This window comes from Suricata suricatta, chromosome 3, assembly GCF_006229205.1.
Source record: "Suricata suricatta isolate VVHF042 chromosome 3, meerkat_22Aug2017_6uvM2_HiC, whole genome shotgun sequence".
Lineage (NCBI taxonomy): Eukaryota > Metazoa > Chordata > Mammalia > Carnivora > Herpestidae > Suricata > Suricata suricatta.
The window spans coordinates 10,438,839-10,465,125 of record NC_043702.1 but is presented as its reverse complement, the minus strand read 5'-3'; the positions used below and the strand labels follow the sequence as shown (position 1 = coordinate 10,465,125).

The 26,287-nt window shown below is 41.7% G+C and overlaps 1 protein-coding gene across 4 annotated transcripts; it reads right to left on the bottom strand.

Annotated features, from left to right (window-relative positions):
- Positions 1-1,788: 1,788 nt before the first annotated feature.
- Positions 1,789-23,827, bottom strand: SLC19A3 (solute carrier family 19 member 3). 4 transcript variants are annotated; one of them, XM_029933665.1, is made up of 7 exons: positions 23,706-23,827; positions 22,663-22,752; positions 10,616-10,767; positions 7,601-8,426; positions 5,578-5,770; positions 3,986-4,127; positions 1,789-2,998 (listed from the first exon to the last, which is right to left on the bottom strand). In XM_029933665.1, the coding sequence occupies exons 3-7, from the start codon at positions 10,763-10,765 to the stop codon at positions 2,822-2,824; spliced, it is 1,488 nt and encodes a 495-aa protein (XP_029789525.1). In that variant the 5' UTR covers positions 10,766-10,767; positions 22,663-22,752; positions 23,706-23,827; the 3' UTR covers positions 1,789-2,821. The 4 variants fall into 4 exon arrangements, with proteins under 4 accessions (XP_029789525.1, XP_029789527.1, XP_029789526.1 ...); XM_029933667.1 differs by lacking the exon at positions 22,663-22,752; XM_029933666.1 differs by lacking the exons at positions 22,663-22,752; positions 23,706-23,827 and adding an exon at positions 20,715-20,861.
- Between the last annotated feature and the right edge of the window lie 2,460 nt (positions 23,828-26,287).

The window sequence follows — 26,287 nt, the reverse complement described above, 5'->3', positions numbered from 1 at the left end:
TGTCAGCACAGAGCCCGATGCGGGGCTCGAACCCACGAACTGTGAGATCATGACCTGAGCGGAAGTCAGACGCTTAACTGACCAAGCCACCCAGGCGCCCCTGCATGTAACAGCATCTAAATAAGTTCCAATCCTTTGTTCTCAGAAGTATTGTAAGGAAAGCCAGTTGTGTGAGTCATTTCCCATGTGTCCAGTCCATCAGGAGTGCATTTCTACCAAAGAAATCTATAGGTAGAAAGATATATATACATTTGTCATTGTGAAAATGTAAAGTTTTCCTTCACAGCAATGAAGCTGATTTATACGGCCACCAACCATCTCTGACACTGCCTGTGGACCCATTCCCGGAGAACCAAGTGGATTATTACACTTTTGAATTATTTTCGAGTCTGCTGGGTGACAAATGCTGTCTCATTGTCATTTAATGTATGTTTTCCTTAGGAGTTAATTGAAACATCATCTACGTGTCTGAGCCATATTTTGCTTTCTCTGAATTCCCTGTTCACATGCTTTGCCCATTCTTCTATCAGGTGACTGATATTTTTCTTATCACTAGGTATTGCTTCTTCAGATGTTAAGGAAAGCAGCTTTGATGAGTTGCAGTATTTACTCCAGATAATCGTTTATCTTTTGGGTGTGTTTGCAGTGATTTTTCTTCCACATGTAAGTTTAGTTTCATGGTATCAATTCATTTTTTTAAATGACTTTGGGGTTTTATGCTACTTTAGAAAGGTTTGAGTTAATAAATAATGTTTACATGTTTTTTCTACTATTTTTGTGGCTTCATTTTTTTATATCTGAGTATATATATTGCATATTGATAAAGTTATTTTATCACTTTAATGTCTAATTTAGTTTTTCTTTAAAGAATTGTGCCAATCTTATTAAATAGTCCATTTTTTTCTTCCTTTTGTATAAGATGTGTCTTTATCATAGTCTAAAACCCCATATAAATTAGGGACTAATTCAGAACTTTATACTCTATTCCAGTGGCCTGTCTCTTTACGTTGCTATGTTATTGTAGTTAAGAGTTTAGTGTAGTATGTTATTCTCTGCAAATAATTTAATCTCACTTTCCCTTGACAAAGCATTTTCTTGGTTCTTTGTGAGCTTTCCAAACAAAATGTAGTATCACCCTTACGGGTTCTGAAAAAAAAAATGTATTTTTTTCCTCTGGGATAGGATTTAACTTATAAACTTACTTAGAAAGCATGATGTCTTTACATAACTTTTCTTCCTAACCAAGAACAAGATAGGCTTTTCCATACATTTAGGTGTTGTTTTGTAATCTTCAAAAGTGTTCACCAGGCATATTCATAAATGCCTTACACATTAATTAGATTATTAAATAGATTAGATGTACTTATTTTTGTATTATTTTGGTCCTACCATAACTCGGGTCTTTAACTCCCATGTGTCTTCTAAATGGTTGCTGTGCCATGAAGGCTGTTGATTGTTATGTACTCACTTTATATACCGTGATCTTAGTTTTTAGTTGAGTCTCCTGGGTGTATCCTTGTAGTCTCTGGGATAATGATAGTTTTGCCTCCTCTATTACAGGTTTTCACTTCTCATTTTTTTCCTTGTCTAACTGTGTTGGCTTAGACCGCGATTCCAATAAATCAAATAGGAAGCATAATCATGGTCATCCTTTCCTTGGTTTTGATAGAAGTAGCAACGTCCTTACTTTTCTCTGCTAAGTAAGTGTTGGCTTTGGGGATAAGTTTCACTTTCGGTCCAGTGACTGGATTTTAGAATTTGAAGAGAAGTATATTTAAAACACAAATCTTGAATCGGCATTCTTTATTTCCATGGCAGACTGTTCAAAATATCCTCTTTTGAAGTTTCGGAGGACAGAGAAGCACAGATGATTCTCAGTACAATTCATCCAAAAATTAGAAAGAGTCTTTAATATTTTTGCTCACATTATTTTATTTGGCACAAGCCACTTAAAAATTAGGCGTTTCCCCCACCCTATCAGTGTTTTCTTATTTAAAAATACTTAAAAACGCCTAGAGATTTCTACTTAAGTTTCTCTGTTTTACACAGAGATCACACGGACACAGCATTAAGACACAGATCTGGGGTCATGGTAGGGAGAAAGCTCATTGTCTCCCTGATGGCCACCAGGAGTTGACTCGACTGTCATTCTGTGGACATCCAGGAATGTCTAGAGCTATTCTTGAGGTAGAGTTTCAACAGCAAAGCTCAACAGAACGCACGGTGAAAAGTAATCATGACAAAATTATATGGTGATATTATCAAATTTTAGCATGTGGATAATGTCATGTTATCAGGATTGAAGAGGGATCCTTAGAAATGGGACCAAACCTTGAAATTCTCTTAGAGAACTACATGTTATATAGAAATATACTTAATAGAAGAAGAAGGAAAATGGCTAGGTGACAAAAACCCGCCCAACTCTTGCCAGTTTCAGTAAGTTGCCACAAAGACCTAAGCCAGGCAACAGGGTGAATCCAGTTAGTATTTCTGCTTAGGAGTGGGGAACATCAACTCGAGAACGGTGGAAAGTTCTCACGCTTGTTTCCATGCTGTTTGCATGTCCTGATGAGCACCCAAAACCAGAATTGCCCAGTCCTTGCTACTCACTGGGGTCCCTGGCACGGGCTGTTAGATTGAGATGATGGGATTTGTTGAATGTATCCAGCTGGGCACATAGATATCTGGTCTAATACTGATATTTTGTTGTGGTTTTGAAAAGGCTCATTGAAACCTAGGCTTTGAAGTGTGTCACTTTGCATCACTCAGTGACTTTGTGACCAGGAGGTCCTTGCTCGGTGGATGCAGGGTTACCATAAGGTTAGAGTCTTGTTTCCATGTTGACACTCCTGGGTCCATCTTCATGGGGCTCCATGGGATTCTGACTTGTAGCAGAGCTCTGGGCCTGCTTGTGGCACTTGGTTGAGCAGATGTTGTATATGCTTCTTATTAGAAAAATGCCAGCAATGACTGCAAAATAACTCCCATAAACTAAAAACTAGAGAAGAACAAATAGAATTAATTATACACACACAAAATATGACTATGTGATTGAGAACACATAGAGATGCTATTGATTTGCTTGGATTATGGGATAACTAAGATCCATGATCTTAATAGGGGTCATTTTAGATTTGCACAATACTTTCTTCTATCTTAGAAGAATCAGGTACAAACATGTAAGAAATGTTGTAACTAGAGGGACCAGGGTGGCTCAGTCTGTTAAATGTCTCATGATCTCATGGTTTGTGAGTTCAAGCCCCGTGTAGGGCTCTGTGCTGACAGCGCAGAGCCTGGAGCCTGCTTCGGATTCTGTGTCTCCCTCTCTCTCTTCCCCTCCCCCATTTGTGCTCTCTCTTTTTCAAAAATAAATAAATGTTAAAAAAATAAAACTAAAAGAAATGCAGTAGCTAAGAGAGTGGGTTTTAGAGCCAAGGTTGCTTGGGTTCAAACTCCAGCTGAGATTACAATAGTGAAAAGAATCACTAAATCCCACAGACATGGATATGTTTGCAAGAGAGTGCAGTGTTATATGTAGTGTCTCCAAGAGTGAGCTGTAGATAATGAGGTTACTTCCTACATGCCTTATCCCTGCCTTTTCCAAGTCCATATGTAAAATGTGAGGTCGGACTGATTTCAAGTACTTCTGTGGAGTCAGGAAAAGAAACTGAGCTCTGAAGCCGTGTAACATTCTTAGTTGAATCCCCTAAACCTTGGGGCAGGATAATGGGAGAAAGAGCAGACATATGGGGGGCATGATGAGACGTTAGGGGGCACAGGCAAGTGCTGATTATGATGACTGCTGAGAACCTACTTTGTGTTACAGTAAGATAATTAAGACATTGCTTATTTAAAAATTTAGCTAAGCAAGTCAAGAATTAAGTATTGGCAGTGGTGAGGTTGAAAAAACCCTTTGAGATTACCCAGTGATTCCACATTCCCCCCTCAACGACCTGAGGAGGAAAACAGCAGTATTGCAGTTTACCTGAATGCTGATTGGCAGGTTGAGTCCTTTCTGATCTACTACAATCACTGTCATAATGGTCTGGATCACCAGGGCAATGAAGGTATTCATTCCAAACACCAAGGCATAGCGTTCCACGCTCAGATTAACTGCAATCTGAAATCTATCATGAAACGTTGAATTACATTTTTTGAAACAAAACACGCATGGGATTTTTACCTTTGAAAGACAGAAACTGAAGATAAACATGATATCTTGTTACCAGTACGTTTTGTCTAAATCTCCTCTAGTTTAGACAAACAGGTAGAGCAAAGAAAGGGAATGAAAACATATAGATGAAGGCCAACTGGAAATACGATTGAAGGAAATATGACAAAATTCCTCCTCTCCAATTTAATGCCTCCGGAAATTACACTGAAATGTTCTAAGTTCTCACAACCCGAGAATATTCGACGCTATCTGAGTTTAGATACCTTTCACAGCGAATTTTCGTGAAAGTGTAAGCAACGCCCAATCTATGGAATCATTTGGAGAGGTATTCTTTTTATTGTCGATTGTATTAATAGTTCCACATTTTTGCAGGTGAATGAATTATTTATTCTTTGGAAGATCAGATCATGCCTGGCTATGCAGTTGAGTGAATCTGTAATTTATTTCTGATAATTATATAGAGTTGGACATCTTAAAACTCATGAATGAGTGGCAAATGTATGTTACTGAGAGCTGTCCTTTGGAACAAAGGTGAAAGATTTTGGGTTTGCAATATTCTTAAAATAAAAAGAAGTAATGTAATTTTACCTGAACAATGTCCTCACATTAATAAAAGAAACTTAAGTGACATGAGCTTGATTCATTGAACTGACATATTTCCATGAAAAAAGTAAACTTATTCTCTTTCTTTTGTTCCATGATCTTTTCCCAGGGGGCTTATATTTCTATGTTTCATCAACTGCGTATCAAATATTTTTCACATATTAAAAACCAAAACTTAATACAGTGCTTGGTTCTATTTCTTTCCTGTGATTTGAAATTCAAATGTTTCTTATCTCTTTGGTTAATGTCAAAGCACATTTCCTATAGTCAGCCTTCTCTGCACTTCTATATGGAACAAAACATTTTTTACTGTTAAAAAAAAGATTTCTGGGATATACAGTTTCTTAGAATTGTTGTATTTACTTCTTTTTTTCAAAATACAACTTTTTATAACTTGCTGAGTATACTTTGCTTCACACAAAGGTATATGCCTACCATTACACAACTAAATGAAACTAGTGATGAAATCTACATGTGATCATTCAAAACCAGATTGCACCATGTCCCGTGATGGCAAAAGGCTTGAAATAAAAATCACAACCTGATGGTGTATCATTGCTTTTGGCTGATGAATGCACAGAACTTTTTTTTTTCTTTGATGACTAATCTTAGTAACATTTAGAGGGGAAATAGTTAAATGAAAACCTGGCTTAATTGTGTCCAAATTAATATGTAATCAACATTTAATACTGCAAGTGATTCAAATCTTTCTGAAATTCTGCAAGGAACTGTAGAAAGGCAACAGAAGAGAGAATCTGGTGTGGGTGTAGGCGTGGAGAGACACAGCTGGTAATACTTACGCTGCGATGGTTATAAGAAGCATATAGCTGGTTTTGAATATCAAATAGCCAGCATAGCATGCCCAGATGTTGGTTGTGGAATGCATGAGAAACAGAGATCCTGCGCTAATGGTGGAGAAGATCGCTAGAGCCAGCTCTCCCAGGAGATCCCAGTTGACTTTCACAAAGCCCACTGCAAAGGCAGCCATGGCTCCTGAAAAAGAAACATTAAGGGAGATCCAACACATTGACTTTACACACGGGATAAGTCAACGTGCTCTCTTGAAACATCCATAGGTAAATGTACAAGATGAATATATGGCTTTCACAAAAATAGCGTGAGCCACCTAAATGTGGATTTATCTTTTTCTCAACCATGCTTTCTTTTGGCTTCTCCCTTTACCTCTTATTCTTCCAATCGGTTTTAATTAGTATCTGCTGTATGCCATGTACTGTACCATGTAGAGGGGCCAGAAAGGTTCTTTACCAGGGCAGACTGGGGAGAAATGATACTTAACCCAGTCACGTGCTACAACATGTGAGGGGCAAAGATAGAGAAGGATGAGACAGCTGCGTGGGTAGTAGACCTGGCTCATCCACACGTGCCTTTCTTTATCGTTTTTTTATTGTAAAGTTTTTCAATGGGTAACAGATGGGTTGCAGTGAGTGGAACATTTTTGTCTTTATTAGTAATCTTTATCTTTTAGTCTCTATCTCAATGTCTTTGAGATCTGGCCTCATTTGGGTGAACTCTGTATTGACTTACAGAGTTTAAAAGATTGAATAATTGGGGTGCCTGGGTGGCTCAGTCAGTTAAGCATCTGACTCTTGATTTTGGCTCAGGTCATGATCTCATGGTTCATGGGATTGAGCCTTGTGTCGGGATTCTGTGATTCGGGCTCAGTGCTGAGCGTGGAGTCCACTTGGGATTCTCTCTCTTCCTCACTCTGTCCTGGCCCCTGCTTGGACTCAAGTGTGCTCTCTTTCTCAAAATAAATAAGTAAACTTTATTAAAATAGATTAATAATTGACAGTAACTAGGGTTAGTACTTATAGTTCTCTTTAACAAAATGAAAGGTATTTATATTTCAAATTACTAACATTTGATTAATCCACTCTCCACATGTGATCCAGGAAAGAACCAGTGCTACAAAGGAAATAAAATTGTTTTTTCCCCTAGAACTTGGAACATAGGAGAAATCATTTCAATAAACCAATTCCAGTGCAGTTCTGATTTGCAAGAGTTAAGATGAAGCCTCCCAAAAGAGAGACAATAAGAGAATGGACACTACATGAGTTTTTTGACTTTTTTTTTTTTAATAAACGAGGGTGTGGAAATCTCTTACTTCCTAGAAAATATCCTTAAAGTCTCAGTTGAATTTAAGTTTCCATTTACCAGGATATAAATATTTATTGTAAACTTCAAAGGCAGATTTCCTTCTGACATTAGAATCATGACTCTCACATATACCCCACTTCTCATTTAGATCTCTTAGGAAAGCTACTTTTGGAGATTTTTGGTGTCAAACCTAAAATGGCTAAAGTTGAGCATGAGCTGATTAAATTCTTTATTAACAAAATTCTTTCACTGGTAATCCAGAAGTCTCAACAGTTTCATCCATTTTCTAAAATAATAAAAACTACTTACTTATATACAAGGCGAGTATTTTCCTTTTGATATTAAAAACAATCCTGGAAGAACATGGGGCATTATTAACACCTTTCCTGGTGATGAAATGGAATCTTGGGAATTTGGCTAGAATTTAATCATTTGATGCATAATCCTGAGCTCTTGAGTTACTTGTTGTAAGTCTACCACATTAAATAAAAGTGTCATGGTCCTCTTTTTCTTTTTATCTCCTGTACCTTCCATTCCGAAAGAGAGAGAGAGAGAAAAAGAGAGAGAGAGAGAGAGAGATATTGAGAGAGAGAGAAGGTTAATATGCCTTCTGAACAGAACGACCATGGATTTGAGTTTAGCAACTGGAGATATAAACTTAATGGGGGTGGTCCATCAAAGGAAAATAAATCAATGTTTCCTTACCTCCAAAGGTTGCAATAGCTTCTACTGCCCCATTATAGATGAATGAATTTTGGGATGGCGCCTTGTAATCCCACAGGATTTGAACATAGTTCAAAATTTGGTTAAAACCTGCTGTGGAAAAGGCCCACCACAGGGACCAGTAAACAAGATGCTTTGAGGAGTAACAACCCTTCAAATCTTGGAACCACTGCACAAAAACACTCAAAACTACATTTCCTGGCAATGGCTTTTTCAACCGCTGATTATCCAGGGTCCCCGAAATGGTGGGTATTTCTGAAGTGGGTTTCTCTTCACCACCTGGTGTGTTAACCTTGTAAGTTCCATCTAACACTGCAGCATTGTTTGGTGGTTTCTGTACTTCTTTGCTGGGTGTTACATGAAAAAACATGCTCTTCTCAGGCATCGGTAGGAAAAGTGAGGAAAGAAAGGCCACGGAGACGGAGATCAAGGATATGACGTTGAGATAAAAGTATGAAAGGCTGGCCAAGGATACCAGGAGCTGGGCCAGCACCGAGGCCGCCGTGTAAGCCACCAGGGTGACACTCCTGCAGTAGCCACTCACTTTCTGGTAGTGCTCTGGGCTGACCACACTGTAAATATAGGCATAGTAGGCCACCTCGGTGGCAGTGACCATCCCATAGAAGAACTCTACAACCTGCATGACCTTCACTCCCTGGCCAAACAGGAGAAGCAGCCAGGTGATGATGAAGCTGATCCCTTGTAGGATGATGACTGGCTTGTAGCGGACGTAATCGGTGAGGATGAACACCGGGAGCAGCAGGGCCAGGTAAGAGTATGTCCAAATGGGAAGGATCTCGTTTGTGATCTGTGAGGTTGAAAGACAGATCATGTGACGATGAAGCACCAGGAGGTGAAAGAGATACCTTTTAAGTTAGTACATTGCGATGGTACAGGCTGCTCGCCCAGTATCAAATTCTGCCTCCAGTTGGATAGGATAGTCTCCATATTAGGGAAGAGCACAATGGAAAACTGATTTTCGAGGAAAAGACAGCTCCTTCCCCTTCTCTAAAATAAAACCAATTTATAAATGTATTCGAATCCCAACAGAATATATGTGCTTAATGTGCAATCTGAACTCTTTTAAAATACATTTAAGTTGAATTAATTAACAATTGTTCAACGGACCCTTTTGGGGTTTTCAGGATCTTAAAATACATCGTTCTCTTCTTGTTCAAAGGTTTTAACATAGACAAAGTGGCTATTATGTTAGAAGCATCGAACAACGTTTAAAAATTGTTTTTGATGCTTGTTTATTTTTGACAGAGACAGAGCACGAGTGGGGGAGGGGCAGAGAGAGAGTGGGAGACACAGAATCTGAAGCAGGCTCCAGGCTCCTAACTTGTTAGCACAGAGCCTGACATGGGGCTTGAACATATGGACTGCAAGATCATGACCTGAGCCGAAGTTGGATGCTCAAGTGACTGAGCCACTCTGGTGCCCCAGAATTGAAGAGCTTTTATGTTTATCTGATCCATCACCATGTCATGAATATCCACAGTCTGATGAGCACACGTGAAGACAGTGAAGAGTCAATAACGTTACAGAATTACAAAGTGGGAACAAGTAGTGCACAGAATTTTCTTCCTGGCCAAATTTACTGGGCTCCCAAACCCTCTTCCCTCCCAATTCTACTGGTTAAACTCTGCTTGCTCAATTCAGGCCTCAATTTGATGTGGGCATCACCTGGCTGTAGTCAGAAATGCAGGAGACCTCATTGATCATTCAAAGAAAGAAAGGACTGGGGCGCCTGGGTGGTTCAGTCGGTTAAGCCTCTGACTTCGGCTCAGGTCAGTTCTCACGTTCGTGGGTTCGAGCCTGCATCAGGCTAACAGCTCAGAGCCTGGAGCCGGCTTCCGGTTCTGTGTCTCCTTCTCTCTCTACCCCTCCCCCTCTCATGCTCTGTCTCTCTCTGTCTCAAAAATAAGTAAAACATTAAAAAAAAAAAAAGAAAGAAAGGACTGACCTAAGGAGTTGATCTTGGGGCAGGATGGGTGTGGTGGCGTTGGTGGCTCAGTCACACCCGCCTTTGTCCTGCACCTCTGGTGTCTACAGCAACCTCCTTGGGTCCCAAGGTCAATGAAGAGGAAAAGTTCAGTGATTTGAAAGGCTAGTGGGACTGAGTGGCATCTCTGAGTGCATTAACTGGTGCATTAACTGGTCCATGGTGGTCACAGAAGCAGCCCCCACCGGTTCACTGGCTGATTTTGGACCTTTGTCCTTTGTTTTATCTTAGTCATGACATCTGACATCTGGAAAAAACCGGAAACAGAGTTGCCCCTAAGTGATTTTACATCATCCCGCAATAAGTTTGCTCTTCTGTCCTTAGGACCTCACCCCTAAATTAAGTAGCATCGACTGGGCTTCTAGGTGGAACCGCACACCCTGCAGTGTTTCTCCTGGCTACGGCTGGAGGTTATAAAACCGGGCCTGGTAGTGCTCTCGCTGGGTGAGTGCACTTTCTTGTTGCACTTGTCATGAAAAGGGAGGCAAATCTTTTAAGTAAGAGAATTTGACCTTCAGGGGAAACTAAAACTGGGAGATAAAGCTGTTAATGTCTCACCTTCTGGTAAATAGGTTACAAGACTGAGGAAGTGTCCTACAGAATTGATACCATTCTTTATGCGATCTTGCTCAGACCTTCGGCAGCCTAAGAGTTTATCAGGACTAGATCCTGTGCCTGGCAGAGATTTTACTTTAGGATTAGGCTAACAGAATCAATTGAGACCTGAAAATTAGCATGCATTGAGACTAATGGTAGGACTCTACAGAAGTTAAAATAGTGTTTACACATAGAGTGTGTTTTGATTTCCCATTTTGCAAGTGTGAGGAGGAAAGAGTAGTTTGAATAATTGTACTAAATGACAAATACCATGAAGATAGAATCCCTGAGGTCACTGTGTTAGTGTCTCTAGTTGAAAGAAACCTTAACCCCCAAGTCTTGTTCAGATGCTGTAAAATCAAACCACGTTTGGATGTGTATATGTATTAGTTTACCTCTGAGCTGGTCAGGTTTTTATCTGGTCCAGATAAATATGGGATTAGGAAGGGTTCTGAGGGTCTCATCATGGAGAAAAATCCAAATAAGCACAGGATCACAGTGGGATAAATCCAGGAATGGCTCGGTGAAGTTTTGAAACAACTCATTGCTGTTCAAATGGAAACAAAGCCAAAATTAGCCAATGTTTAATCATTTTTGGTATCTTGGACATAAAGAATAAGGGACTGTTAAACATTTTGTGAAAGGATACGTTTCATCTGTCTGTAGTTGAAATGGAAGGGGTGAACAATGAATAGTGTTCTCAAATATTCCTTAGGGGCGCTAGTTAAACCCTCCTTTGTCAACGGGCCTGTTGGTCATTATTGTGGGACAGGGTCACACTTCCCTAGTACTCTCCAACCACAAACATGATAACGAGTAGTTGCTAATAAATGGTAAACAATGGGTTAATTAATGTTTGCAAGTAAGTAAAACATGGGGTGGTGAATTACTGGTGTCCACGTGGTAGGTCAAGTAACTTTAGGAGGTCAAATCCATTTAGCTGATCAAATTACTATGAATCTGCCCACTATATTTTGCACCACGACCATGAAATCTTTAACACACTGAATGACATGTGATCATTTATGCATTTATCTCTCCATTAGACTATCATTCAATTAATGTTGTGCTTGACACATAATGGACATCCAAGATACCTTTACGAGGTGTCTCCAATCTGAGAATTTGTAATTCTTCCGCTAAAAAATTAAACCAGGTACAGACCTGACTGGCCATTTTCTCTCATGTTTCCCCCCTTTTCCAGGTTGATGCTGACTCTATGTTGGAAATGAAAGGCATCACTTTGTGGACTGTTATTCCACTTTTCATTATGATGGGGTCCATTTCTTGTCTCAGTCTGCAGCTTCACACTCCTCAGTGGGGCAGGCAGCTCACTAATGGTTTATACTTTTTTCCTAACCCACAAATAAGATTGCTTGAAGTTCAAACTTCAGACAAAAAGCTCAATGGAGTATCTGCAATAGGAAAATCCCTTCATTCCTTCCTAGTTTGGATCAAGCTCTACTTACAAAGTATATACATTTTTGGTGGCTGTGGATGGGGTTAAGTTCTTTGAGATAATTTATAGAAAGGAAACTAACTTCTTGTGAATATGATGCTTTTCTGCATATTATCTAATTAAGTCCTGATAATAACCACCATAAATATACACTGTTTCTCCAAATTCCAAGGTGAGCCTATGGGAGATCCAAGGTGTCTTACAACTGGCTTCAAACCACACGGTCAAGATTTGAATTCAGATCTCCCTGACTTCCATCTGCTCCACTCTGTCTCATTCTGGGGGTCCTTTTTCACTCAGCTGCTGGTAGTAATCTAATGACAATGTCCTCTTGCAGTGACGGGAGAAAGTGTTTTCATGAACACATTCATCTTAAAGATTATGACTTCCCAGGTCAACTGCAGTTTGAACGAGGACCCAAGAGAGGCAAAGTAATTCTCACTCCAGAAGAGCAAGTCACTGAGTGGAATTCTAGGGATCCAGGAAGAGGAACTTTGCTAGGGGTTAGGGAGGTGGAGAGAGCTTACTGGGTCACCCCATCTTTTCATAAGGTGACCCCAGACCACAGCATAGTTCCTACCTTGAGCTAAATGAGTGAACCACTGTCCACTTACATCAACAAAACCCTTGATGAAGCAGTACAGAGACAATGGAAATCAAAATTTGGATGGGATTTTGATCAGCAATGCGGATAAGGTGAAAATTTTGCCAAGAGCATACTGGATTTGACTACCCTTAGCCCTCAATGCTTGGGATTTATCTCTTCCTGGGTGGTTGCTAGAAACATCGGCGAACTGCTGGAGCCTTCTTTTTTTGTTTTTTGTTTTTGTTTTTTAATATTTTTTATTTATTTTTGAGAGACAGAAAGAGACAGCATGAGCAGAGGAGGGTCAGAGAGAGAGGGAGACACAGAATTCGAGGCACGCTCCAGGCTTTGAGCTAGCTGTCAGCACAGAGCCCAACGTGGGGCTTGAACCCATGAACCGTGAGATCATGATCTGAGCTGAAGCCGGACGCTGAACTGACTGAGCCACCCAGGCACCCCTAAAGCCTTCTTTTTTTGTAAGTAATGTTCTCATAGAAAAGTCTAAAAGTCTATCAGGGATTCTTGAAGTCAGCCTGTCTTTCAAAGGGTGGTCTTAATGGGGTAACATCTACAGACTCTACATCAAGAACATTCTCTCCATCTATGCTGACCATGTATTGTCCACTACAAGTCATCATCTTCATCTTCTACATGCATCTCAGAGAACTAGCACTACTCTCCTGGCTCCCCGGGCTGTTAAGAGTTCTCTGGATCATCTGTCCCTTCATCTCTTAACTCTTCTCTTTCACTACCCAGCTGGATTTGGTGAGGGAAGTCACACAGGAAAAGACAGTCTATGGCCCAGTACAGTGTAAGCAGGAAAGCAGGGTGTTCTGTTTGGTTGGTTCATTGCTCTAAGCCTAGTGCCTAGAACTGAGTGTCCAACACATGGTATGTCTTGCAGAAGACAAATCTCACTACTGAGAACTAGTAAAGATGTGTCCACTTTTCCAGAGTGTACTGCTAGCTGCATCAGGTAAAGGTGCAGGAGGTCCCTAGTTCTACAAGTACCTCGCAGTTTCGTTGTGCATCTGTAAAATGCGGGTAATGATCCTAATACGTGTGTGGGCTCTCCATGAGCATCAAGTGCCTTGGTATCTGGAAAGGATGTGGTGCCATGTTGGGCATAGAGTTGCTGCTCAAACGCAAGGCTCTTTTCTTCCCTTTGCTCTTTTCAGGTTGGAGGATCCATGGGGATTCTGGCTTAATGAGGAGACAAGGAGGGAAGGTGTCTGACCTTAGCTGGAAATAACAGAGCAATATCTAGGGGGCTCACACCTGCATGTTAGGATGCTGAGCTTCCTTTCCTCACTCTTTTTCAAGCCTCTGCCCCACAGAAACAAACACATGTTCCAAAGGTTTTCTGCCAGAGGAAATAGGAAAAGGCATCTAACCAAACATTAGCAGGAATCCATTAACCAACAAGGTCTGGGCAAAGGGGCTCAAGTTTCCTGGTTTAATGGCGACAGGAGCTGCCAGACCTTTAACAAGGACACATCTTCAGCCCTCAGGGCTACAGCCATTGTCACTGCTGCTGGGAAACTTCTCAGAGGCGAATGTCTGGCTGTTCTTTCACTTTCCCCGGCCCCAAAGTCTTTTTGTCTAGCACTAGCTTCATTTCGTAGTCCTTTCCTATGCCGGCCAGTTAACAAAGACTGTGTAAACTTGACTGGCATATCAGACCCCCTGCGAGCTGGGTGAAAATACGGACTCGCTCACTAATGTGTGGGTCCGTAGGTTTGGGGGGTCTGGGCATCTGTATTTATACATAGAATGATTCTGACACAGGAGTCCCAAGGACCACTTGTCTCTTACCCAAATCCCCAGGGAACCTGGCTCCATGTCACAGCCTTGGATCTTAACAGGGTGGAGGGGGAAGTGGATGGAAATCATCCAGGGAGTTTTGCAAAACTACACGTGGACAGACATGAGACCCTGAAATTCTTTTCTGGTTCTCTAGGGCCTCAAGAGTCCAGGACAGGTAGAAAAATCCTCAGGTGACTGTGATGTTTTGGAAATGCCTCTCACACTCTGTCTGCCTCAGCCCACCAGCCCTTTCACGTGCATACATCACTTCCTGTTTGTGACCCATTTTGTCCCATTCAGCCCAAATTCCAGCAGGGACCCTGGAGTGCCTGTATCTAGCACTGAATAAATAGCATGGTTCTGGCTCCTTCCATTATCACGGCACACAGATATGTATCTGAAATTCTCTAGCCCAGCATGACCTTTCACCCACCTTCTGAAGGCACTGATTTACTTTATCTTACTTAAGTAAGAGCCTGCGAATCGCATGGGTAAGATGACAATAACCTATCAGTACTGTTAGTTTACCTCCTGCTTTACACCAAGTATGGTACCTGTTATTGTATTAGACATTTAGTTATTGCCTCTAATCCTTAGAATGATCTTCATTATATACATTATATATATATTGATGTATAATTATTAGACTTTTATATAATATAACAATCATATGAAGTTATTATATAAATAATCATTATAATTATTAAACACGGGTCTGTGAAATAAATGTACTTATAATAATTGTATAATATATGATATAGATTTATTATATTTAATATTTTTAACTTTAAAAAAATGTTTATTTTTTTGAAAGAGAGTGCAAGCAGGGGAGGGGCAGAGAGAGAGGGAGACACAGGATCCAGGCTCTGAGCTGTCAGCACAGAGCCCGACGTGGGGGTCTAACCCACAAACTGCGAGATCCTAAACTGAGCCGAAGTCAGATACTTAACCAACTGAGCCCCCCAGGCACCCCTAATTCATTATATTTAATATTATGTGTTATACAGCTGACCCTTGAACAATAGGTTCGAACTGCTTGGGTCCACTTACAGGTGGAACCTTTTTTTTGATACAGTACAGTCCTGTAAATCTATTTCCTTTCCTTATGATTTTCTTCTCTAACTTACTTGATTGTAAGAATACAGTGTATAATATATATAATGTACAAAATCGGTGTTAATCTAACTGTTTTGTTAACGGTGAGGCTTCCAGCCAACAGTAGGCGATTAGTAGTTAAGTTTAAGAAGTTTATTACCTCAAAAGCTGATTACGTGCATTTTCAACTGTGCAGGGGGTTGGCATCCCGGATCCCCATGTTGTGCAAGGATCAGCTGTAATTACATATTTTTTATATGTCTCTAAAATGTCCCCAACTTAGACATGGAAATGGAGCCTCCTTATGGCTCTCGGTCTCTCAGCTAAGAAAGGTTGAGATTGAGTTCAGGGTCGGGTCCGTTGGTGCCAAGTTTACGTCTCCCCTCTACTCGGATGGGCAGGCGCCTCATACTTCTGTGGCGCCATCCTCACCTCCTGGGTGTTTTCCTCTCATTTCCTGGCCAGCTGTCCCCAGAGGCACTGTCAATGTGGCCCCTGGATTTCCAACCCAACGACCTAGGTATGGCCAAAATCCTTCTCTCCTACTGGAGAAACCTCTGGCTAATGGTCTCATGAAGTACTGGAAGTATTGATCACCACGTTTTATTTTTATTTTATTGAAGAGATGCTGCTCTTTTCTGGCATCAAGACAACTTAATGATACTCAGGTTAGACAGTCTGTAATTTTTATATCTGGAAAATTATCTTACTTTTCCCTTGACAATTTGTGAGGTAGATAGAGGAGATGGTATTGTCCTCATTGTATAGATGAGGTCATTGAGGGCCAGAGGCAGTAATGTCTGTGCAGGTTTTCACCTTTAATGAGCATTAGAGCCTGAATTTGTACTCGGTTTTTCCAATTCCAAGTTCAGCAATCTTACCCCGTGTGCCTGCTCAGCCCCTCAAGATTCCAATTCCTTGTTTGTTTTACAGTAGTGTTTTTCAGATGGGGGGGTCAAAAACATTCAGTGAGCTGTAAACAGAATTTGTTTTTTAATGTTGCAGAAAAATATATTAAAAAATCACAGTGCTCCACAGAGTGAGCCTATTTTTTTTCTGGACTTTGTTTGGGTTATCAACATATAAACATACAAAAATGATCAACCATATATTACATCTTTCTGTGGGATGTAGTCATGAGATTAAAAGTTGCAGAGGAGGGGATGCCTGGGTGGTTCAGCAGGTTAAGCATCTGACTTCGGCTCAGGTCAGGATTTCACAGTTCGTGAGTTTGAACCCTGCATCAAGCTCTCTGCTGTTAGCGCAGAGCCCACTTCAGATACCGTCTCCCTCTCTCTCTGCCCCTGCCCCACTCTCTCTCTCTCTCTCACACACACTCTCTCTCTCTGTCTCTCAAAAATAAATAAACAAACAAAAAAACCTTAAAAGAAGTTGCCGAGGAAAATACAGGACTAAATATTCAACATGTCCCTCATAAGCACACCTGTTAACATCATCATAGAACACCTGTTCCGTCTCAGAGGCCCGCAGGTTCACAGCAAAGCACCATCATGGAAAGGATGCTTTCCCATTCATTGATCATGAATTTTCACGCTGTATTAGTGTCCTCCCCCTAGAGAATACTCTACACTTTCCTTCGCTTCACTGACTCCAACTCAAGGTCATGAATTGGATTGATTTTCTGACTTGATGCTTCTGAAATCAAGATGTTGACCCTTCTCCTTTCTGCGCTTAAGCTAATCTTTCAAAAAGTTGCTCCTGCAGTAGTAATTCACACATATTTCTCATATGTTCCATTACCATTTTTAAAAGGCACAAGAACATTATTTTGGCAGTCGATGAAAAGAAAATACAACACAAGGACATTCTCCAAACAAAAGTCAGCTTATTGGACTATCGTGGCTTGAAATCTAGAGTGAAAATGCCAGTAATAACAAGAGAGGCGGAATGAATCAGCTGCTCTTTCTGGAGGACACTTGGGAGCAGTAGCTGAATCTACCACCAAACTTACCTGGGTTGGCGGGGCGCCGTGTAGGAAAGCGCTTCAGAGGGAGAGCTCTGAGTTGCTCTCCACAAGCAACAGCCGGTGGAAGAGGTTGCACTGAGCAAGCACTTCTGCTTCACTCCCAGGTACAGGGACTCCTCCCTCCCCTGCAGGGTGCAGTCTCCTTCTCTCCCTGCCCAGTAGACTAGAGAGCACTAACTTCTAACCAAGTTGCGCCATCTCCACAGTTGCATCACATCGCGGGGGCCCCAGTAGTAAATGGTCACGTGCACTGTTGGGGTTATCAGCCAGCACACCTGACCTTGCCTGAGCTCTGGAGACCACAGACAGCTTTGCATTGGGAAGAGACCCATCTAAACTATTTTGGAAATGATATGTTCCTCTCTCTTTCTGTTGGTAAGAAAAGAATGATTATTTTTCATTAAGATTCACCAGGGACCCTTCAGCCAAGTCTCTAGTCTCTTCTCTCATACTTTTAAAGGCCACCTCCCTTTCTTCAGGGTGAGTGGGATGCTGCAGCCTTCTTCAGAGGAACAAGCCCTGTGTTAGTGTATGTAAACCAACTTTGTTTTAAGGTGCTCATAGACTTTTCTCCATCTCCTAAAAAATGTAAGGTTTACTTGTGTTTCAGTGATGACCAGGTTGGACTGGGGTGGCTTCTCCCTACTTTTGTTTTCATCTGGCTCGGAACAATTTCTTTTTATGCATCTTCTTCCATGTTTCCAGTCTCTCGATATCAGAGTTCGTGTTTTTGTTTCCTCTTTCATTCCAATCATTAACACATTATTGACTTTTCGCCACTTCTACTGTTCTTTAACCACGTCTTTAAATCTTTCCAACTGGCTTTTTCATATGAATGTGCATAGTTTTACCAATAATCTCAAGTGTTCTTTGAATTATAATATTGTCCCTGAAACTCCCAATTTTCTTATATTGGCTGCAAAATAAGTTCTTTGTCATTATCATTCTATGGTCTGGCAAAAAGGAAACCTCTTTTTATTGTTCCCAGGATCCTATTTGGATTGAGTTGTGATGTAAATCTAGCACTCACATTTTCTGCTTGCTGAAGTCTACAGCCATCCACTTCGCTGTATTTCCTTCAGTTTGTTAGCTTATTGACTCATTGTGTGTACAAGACTTTTTCCATATTTGGGCACACAAAAATTTTCATGTATTGTTCATCTATGCCATGGGGGATCAAATTGGGGCCATGTCAATGTGGACTTTATCCAAATTGCAAGCACTGTCAGTGTCCTGCTTCTGAAAGGGTAGACTATGCATGTGCACCTTTAAGTATAACTGTAAAAACTCTGTGGCCCCAAATATTTCTGAACTTATATTTCCATTTGCGTAGAACAGGCAACTATTAACAAGCAAAAACTTCAGACACTGGCACATGCTGGTGGGCATCCTGGCTCCTTGAGGAGTGGACTGGGTGGCCTTCCTAGCTAGGGGGACTCTAGGTGATTCTACTACCCACATCATGAAGATGGAATTCTCCTCCCACAGTCAAAGCTTTCAGAGCTGTGAGCTTGCTGAGGCAGGGGACAAGATGACCTAGTCAAAGTAAAGATCCTTCCCAAACCTGGTTTTGCAAAGGTTTCCTATAACAAAGAGCCTGGAGTATCAGGGACTTGGGTCAGTGGAAAGGCATCAATTTATCAGATCGTCTTTCATGCTTGTTTTGAAGATACTGCCAGAATGAACTGAGGTGCCAATAATTTAAGAGGAAACTATCCAGAATCCCTAGTCTCCACCCAACTAATGCCCAGTTCTCCCTACTAAACATTCTAGTCATCTCAGAGAGGGTACCTGAAAGGTCAACTAGCATCTGAAAATGGGCTGGCCTCATTTTCACATTATTCTGCAGAATGTTTACTGCAGTCCAAAGACCAATTTCAAATAACAGAGCATCAGACTGGTCATTTAAGATAACCATGAATCTTACAACCTCTAAATGCCAAAAGACTTGGGCAGTTAGTCCAGAGAGATGACATTTGCAAATGGTTTCAATCCCTAGGCTACAAAGCCCTTTTTAAAAACAGAGTTTGGGCTGGTATTTGTTACACTTTTCAAAAACCCACCTTTCAGGTTTTCAACACGCTGGAGCCCAGCCCCTCACCAGTCAGAAGCAAAGCCAAAGTTTGATTACTGAAAACTGAAATGTATGCTTTCACAGACAACAGAGTAGAACAACTAGTTATGCCTTTCAACCTGCTTACTACAAAAGTAGAAGAGAATATAGCTTTGAGTGAAACATCCAAATAAGGCAAGGAGCCATACACAGTATGCTTAAATCCAGGCAAGTTGATGCTGGGGGAAAATATGGGGAAATGATTCCAGGGAATTGCTTAATTACCATTGCTCTGTTGCAAAATCAGGATCGGAGGGTGGTTTTGCCCATTTCTAGGGAGCTAGTGTATTTTAACCTTCATCTTATTTCAAATGCACTCCACTGATCTCTACTTCACTCCATACACAAAACCAGATTTGATGTAATCAACTCAAGGAACCACAGAGTACTGTCTAGAAGAAAACAGATCTCTATGACATAGGGATTGGAAAGTGTATCACTGAAATGACAAATAGGACTCAACTTAAAGCAAATGAATTGATAAACTGGACTTCATCCAAATAATCATATCTACTTATCAAGTGATACCATCAGGAAAGTGGAAAAGAAAGCTACCGAGAACACTTTATGACCACTAGAAAGTTTAAGCACAGAAGGGCTAGCAAACTAAACATTGGCAAAAATTCAGAGCAGCTGAATTCATACACATTGCTTGTGGGAAAGTAAAATGCCACCAACAACTCTTTGGAAAACCATTTGGCAATCTATACAAGAAAATTCATATACTCACAATAGTGAAAAAACAGGAAGCAACCGAAATGTCTACTAAAAGGTAAATGAATAAACAATATTGTGTATTTAAGCAATGAATGTTGATTTAATCAGTAATAAAAAGGAATGAGCTATTGCAAAACCTTGGTGAACATTTAAAAAGTTATGCTCTGCCAAAGAATCCAGGCACAAAATTGTGATTCCATTAAGGTATATAAAGTCCTAATACCAGCAAAAAGTAATTTATAGTGATAGACACTGGATCAGTGGTTGCCTGGGGTGAGGGTCGGGGGAGACAGGGGAGGGACTTGCGGCAATAGAGCACAAGGGAACTTTCTGGAGTGATGGAGTATCCATATCTTGAGGAGATATAGATATGAATGTATACAATTATAAACACTCAAACTTAAAGTCCATATTTTGTTATATGTAAATTATATGGCAAGTAAAAACAAATACATCCTACTTCCCCTGCCCACCCCCCAATCTTTAAAACCATTTCATTGTGTGGGACTCTCCATAGTCCTGAACTTTGCTTATTGTTGTAAGCACTAAGGTTTTCCAAATTCTACCTGGGACAATCAGAAAACAGTATAGAATCTTTCAAATTGGGCCTGCCCTAGAAAATGTGGAATTGAAACAGTCCTCACAAATCAAAGCTAGAACAGACCAACAAACTTTACAAGTTTGGCTACATAAAACATTCTTCAAATTAAAACAGAAAGAATCAGAGTTACCTGTTCCTTTTGTGTCCTGAGTTTATTTCTTTCCAGAACGGAATCCAGTTTCCTGCCTTCAGATCCAACTCCAGCTCCTTCCTGATGCCCCCTGCTGGGAGTCCATGTCACAATGCCCACCCACCCCTCCTGGAGTCTGGAGTCTTCAGATCTGAGCTGTCAAGAGCAATGACTTTATACACCAAAGCCCACCCCCTCTAGATACGCTGGACCCCACCCTCTTCCGCAGACATTGTCTTTTGGAATCTCATTAGACAAGAAAGATTGAGAACCAGATCTTTATGGAACATAGACAATTAGGAAGTTAAATACATCAAAAACATTCTCCTGAAGGTTAGAACTAAAATAGTCTGGGGAGCCTGGGAGGCTCAGTCAGTTAAGCGTCCAACTCAGGTCATGATCTTGCAGTTATCGAGTTTGAGCCCCGTGTTGGGCTCTGTGCTGACAGCTCAGAGCCTGGAGCCTGCTTCAGATTCTGTCTCCCTCTCTCTCTGCCCTTGCCCGACTCATGCTCTGTCTTTTTCTCTCAAGAATAAATAAACATTAAAAATAAAAATTAAAAAAGACAAAAAATATTCTAACTTAGTTTCTCTAAAATTTTGTATTAAGTGACCTAGACTCTCAGAAAACCAAGAAGCCACCCCTCCCCCCCAAAACCCCAACAAACCATAACAGAAATCAACACTAGGGAATCTTTGCTGAAATGAAGCCCTCCACAGAGCTTCAAAGGGCGTGAATTAGATCCACGTATTCAATATGCAGACCAGGATAGTTCTGCTTTCGGTCATAACCATTTCAAGAGTAGATACAAGTGATCTTTAAAACGCAGGCTTCAGATTCCATTTTGTCTTATATGGCATCATTCCTTTTTGCAAATGTGTGAAACATTTGCTGATGAATTAATCAGCCCTTCCTAGGCTGTTTCTTCTCTGCATGTCTGCTGTTAGATCAATCTAGTCTCAAGGGCAGCTGGAGGGATGAAATTGGCAGGCAGCTGACATGGTAAGTCAGTCGACCATGTCTGGCTGCTGAAATGCCATGTGGGTAACTAGTCCAATGCCGTGTGGGCAACTAGCTGTGTGGACCCAGCTAGGGAAGAATTTGTGCTTCAAGGAAAAACGATTGCATAGTTTGAGCTATTTTACAACTATGTAAACTGTAGTAACCAATACCAATATGAAACAATTCTTGACTAAAAGACATGCAAATGAATACTATCCAATGAAGGGACAGACCTCTCTGCTCCCACCCCCATGGAAAACCAGTTTTACCTCTCAATATTACTGATCTACAAATATCCCCATTCTCTGGGGTCTCCTTTGATCGGGTTGCAATAGCATTACCAGTTTCCTCATGAATGAGTTAATGAAACTAACAAAAATTATCCTTTTCCGAAAACTATCTTTTAATTCTTATTACCATTCATCATTATCTCCAGCCTATCCAAAAAACTTCCAATTTATTCCTCTAAATCTAAATGAATTGCTAATAGTTGCTAATTAGTAATATAGTATTGAATGTTTGACATCTCACTGCAGATCTTCCTAGCTTTAGGCTTTTTTTTTCCTCCCTCTCTCTCTCCAGGTTTGGTGGCAGGTGTGGTTCGGTGGAAAGAGCATGACTTTGGAGTCTGAAGCTCAAGTTCCATCTCCCCCACCCTCTTCTCCCAACCCCATCCCTATTTGTGGCATATACTTATAACCTCCTCAAGTCTGCTCTTAAAATGTGGATAACCCGGGTGCCTGGGTGGCTCATTTGGTTAAGCCTCTGACTTTGGCTCAGGTCATGATCTCAACAGCTTGTGGGTTTGAGCCCCTCATCGGGCTCTGTGCTGATACAGATTCTGTGTCTCCCTCTCTCTTTCTGCCCTTCTCCCACTTGCGATCTCTGTTTCTCAAAAACAAACATTAAAAAAAATTTTTTTTTTTAATGTGGACGTCACACCCACCTCACACGGTTGTCTCAGGAACTGCTCAGTCTGGTTCTTGGCACACATTAGTTGCTCAATAAAGCTTCCTTCCCATCTGTCTCCGGCAAGCTACAGAGCAAATTCCACCAGAATGAACACAGTTTGGCACTCAGAGTTCAGAAAGAGTGATTTCAGAAAAGGTACACAGTAAATAACTTCACCTAATTTCATTTGAATATATATCCTTGAATTAGATTTACCTTGAGAAACCACTGATGATCTCTGACCAATAATGACGGAGCAAACAGTACTTTTGTCCTTTTCAGCTAGGGCTGAGACCCATTTGGAAGTTAGTTATGTTTGGGTCTATTTAAAAGCTGTGCCTTCATGAAAACGCCCCTTTAGCCTTAGGAGATACAAAGGTGTCCCAGTCTTGGTGAGTATTTTTAGAAAACATTCCTTTCACCCCTTCCTAACGTCAAGCACTCACTCCACAACCTCAAGCCGTTTGCATATTTATAGCAACAGCACTGACTTGCCAAATAATTGCTGTACGTGTTATTTCATGAATTAGGTATCCTTTCCAGAAATACTATTGTAAGGTACGGTTGTGTTTTCCTTGAATTTCAGGTGAGGTAGTCTCCACGGAGTGCCGGGCTCTGCCCTTCAAAGCCCTGTCTGTTTTCCTCACTGGGGCCTTTTCTCCATTCCTGGATTGGGCTTTAGATCCACTTCTGCCCTGAAGTTTCTTTTCGATTATAATCTGTGCCCGCGGGTGTAAGCACGGAGGATGCTGGCCCTTGACCAGAGTCGTGGTCTTAACTCAGTCTGCTTTGCGGACGGCTGAAAGGGGAGGTTCTCGCCAGACCCACGGGGGGCGAGCCTTCAGCACCCAGCTGGCAGGAGAGCGCAGGGGCCGCACGGGGCAGCCCGAGCCGCGCCCGGGAACCCCGGCGGGTCCCAACCCGCCGGCTGCGGCGCTGCGACGCGGGTCTCGCCCCCGCGGCCGAAACTGGGGAGGAGGGGAGGCCTAGGGGTGATGGGATTTGGGCCAGGAATCCGCTTCCCGCAGGTAGTCTTACCTGTAAGAGGGGGTTTCTGCTCGCCAAATCTCTCACATCTCGGGAGAACCAGCGCCCCCCCACCCCTGGCAGGCGGTCCCTGTGGATCCCGGCCGGGAGCTGGACATGGGGGCGGGGGCGCGAGCCTGCCACACACGGAGCCGCGAGGCCCCGCCCCCGCGTTTGGATATGCTAATTACAGCAGGAAACTCCGGAGTAAATCTGAAATCTGAGGCTGAGGGCCAGCTCACACTGGGTACCCTCTGTACCCGAAACGAGCAGCTTTTACAATAATACAAGTATTATCCTGATACATCAGTGTGATAAAGCAGAATGGACTGACTCCAGTGTCGATCTATTTACAGATGGACCCTTGCCAATAAATCCATTTATTCCCCCCCAAAACTTATGAGGGAGGTACAGCTTGGATGCCCATTCTACCGATGAAGAAAGTGAGGCAGAAGGCAGTGGGAATAGTAAACGGAGAAGTCTGGGCATCCCGGCTCCAGAGGTAATGTTTATAATCACTGTGTTATTTTATTTTACTTTATTTGTTAAGGTTGTGAGGTGGCGTGGTTTTCTTGCCCTTTGAGAATTTGAACAAATGGTTCAAATATTAAATAGTTTTTGTTAAGCGGAGGTTGTTTTAAAAAGCCATATGAAGTTCTCATTGATTAAATGGAAAAAAATATTTTTGTTATTTTTTGATAGAAATGGGAAACCCTCCTTGAAGATAAATACTGTTTGATTTCTAAGAACTACAACCAGGGGTGCCTGGGTGGCTCAGTCGGTTAAGCGTCCGGCTTCGGCTCAGGTCATGATCTCATGATCTCATGGTTTGTGGGTTTTGAGCCCCCCCCCCCCCCCATTGGGCTCTGTGCTGACAGCTAGCTCAGAGCCTGGAGCCTGCTTCAGAATCTGTATCTCCATCTCTCTCTGACCCTCCCCTGCTCGCGCTATTTCTCTCTGTCTCTAAAACAAAACAAAACAAAACAAAAACCCATAAGAACTACAACCAGAAATGAATTTGATTAAAAGTCCTCCAGGCATTTTGGGTCACTGTCCTGTTGGCTTGGATTTTTCTGTGATTTGCTGAAAATTGATTTATAAATTACCAAGATACACCTTAGGAATGAGAATTCTCTGCTCACTGTGGGACAGAATGCCCTTGTGCATTGACTGCCAGGCCCTGTCAGAGAACCCTGGAATTTTCTTAAAGGTCGAGGGTGTCACAATTTCCTCCCTACCTCTTGCCAAGAGAAGACCTCATTTTGGACCTTGAGTTTACTTCTGTGTTTCTCTGATAGCCCTTGGCCATAGTCTAAATCATAGAGAGATGATGAGGAATTCATTCATTTGAAGGGACATAAACATATTTGCTGATTAGGCGACATGAGGTCCAGATTTGGATCTGTATTAGCCAGTGGTGGGAGGGGTATGAGTCAGGTCATAGGTGATAAGAGACCGGCCATGTTGATAACTCTTGACTTGGGTGGTGGTTCTTAGGAATTTATTGTACTGTTCGCCACTCTGTTTGTGTTGGGCATTTTCCATACCAAAAAAGTTAAAAAAAATCATTTCTTCGTGAAGAAGCTATTTATTGATTATGTTATATACCAGACGCTGTTGTAGGTGCTTGAGATAGTGAACAAAAGAGGGAGAAATCTTTGTTTGTAGAATGCACATTTCAGTTGTGCATGGGGTGAAGCAGAAGGGACACCACAGGGCAAACAGGGTAAATCCCTGAATCTTACAGTAGTTTAGAAAGTTTTAGGTGCTCTGGAAAAGAAAAAAAAAGAACACAGAGTGGAGATCAGAGAAGCACATAGAATGATGGAGGAGAGGATTAGGGTCTCAACATGAGCGTGTTCATGGTGGGCAGACATATGTAGAAGATGTAAGGGACTTATGAGGAGGAGGTGAAACCCTGGAAGAGGAGAGTTTATTAGGGAGGACCAGGTGCTCAGTTGTGTCAAATGCCACTGGGATCCAAGGGAAAACACCCGTAGACAGTGGCAATTGCTCACTTGGCATTCTTACCCGGCACATGAATGGAGAGTCTCTTGTGTTGGGACTCAACAACATGGCTGCGATGACACATACAAAAAGTTGACACAGGTGCCACCAAGGACAGCTGACGTAGGATGCTGTTTTGTAATGAACTCTCTCCCTCTCAGACATCAACTCTTGGAAGGCAATGGCTTGTTTTTCCTTAGATCTCCAGTGCTTGGCTCACTACCTGGCCTCACCCAGCACTTATGTATCTGCTGAATGAAAGTGTGAGGAAAATGGACATAAAGCGATGGAGGGAAGCGATGACTGACCACGTGGGGCAGCCCAACACCTACCACCGGAATTCGGTTGCAAACACAGACATCAGGAGGGCTTCTGTAGGAAAACACAGGAATTTCCCCCTCAATGACACTGACGACCAAAAGTTGGGGTCCTACTCCTCCACCCCCGATTTCTATCTTTATTATAAAGTCCATTATAAGACAGCATACGACCGATCATCCATTTGTTGATTAGTCATTGCACTGGCCTTTGTCATGGGAAGGTACACATCTGTATAGAATGGAGAGACACATTAGAATAAGGAGATT

Coding starts and splice junctions, on each gene's coding strand:
- SLC19A3 (XM_029933665.1), bottom strand. CDS start 10,765: ATGAGTTGTTTCAAAACTTCACCGAGCCATTCCTGGATTTATCCCACT. Junction 4,128..5,577: donor CTTCTTATAACCATCGCAGC/GTAAGTATTACC, acceptor GTTTCATGATAG/ATTTCAGATTGCAGTTAATC. Junction 2,999..3,985: donor ACCTGCCAATCAGCATTCAG/GTAAACTGCAAT, acceptor GTTCTTCTCTAG/TTTTTAGTTTATGGGAGTTA.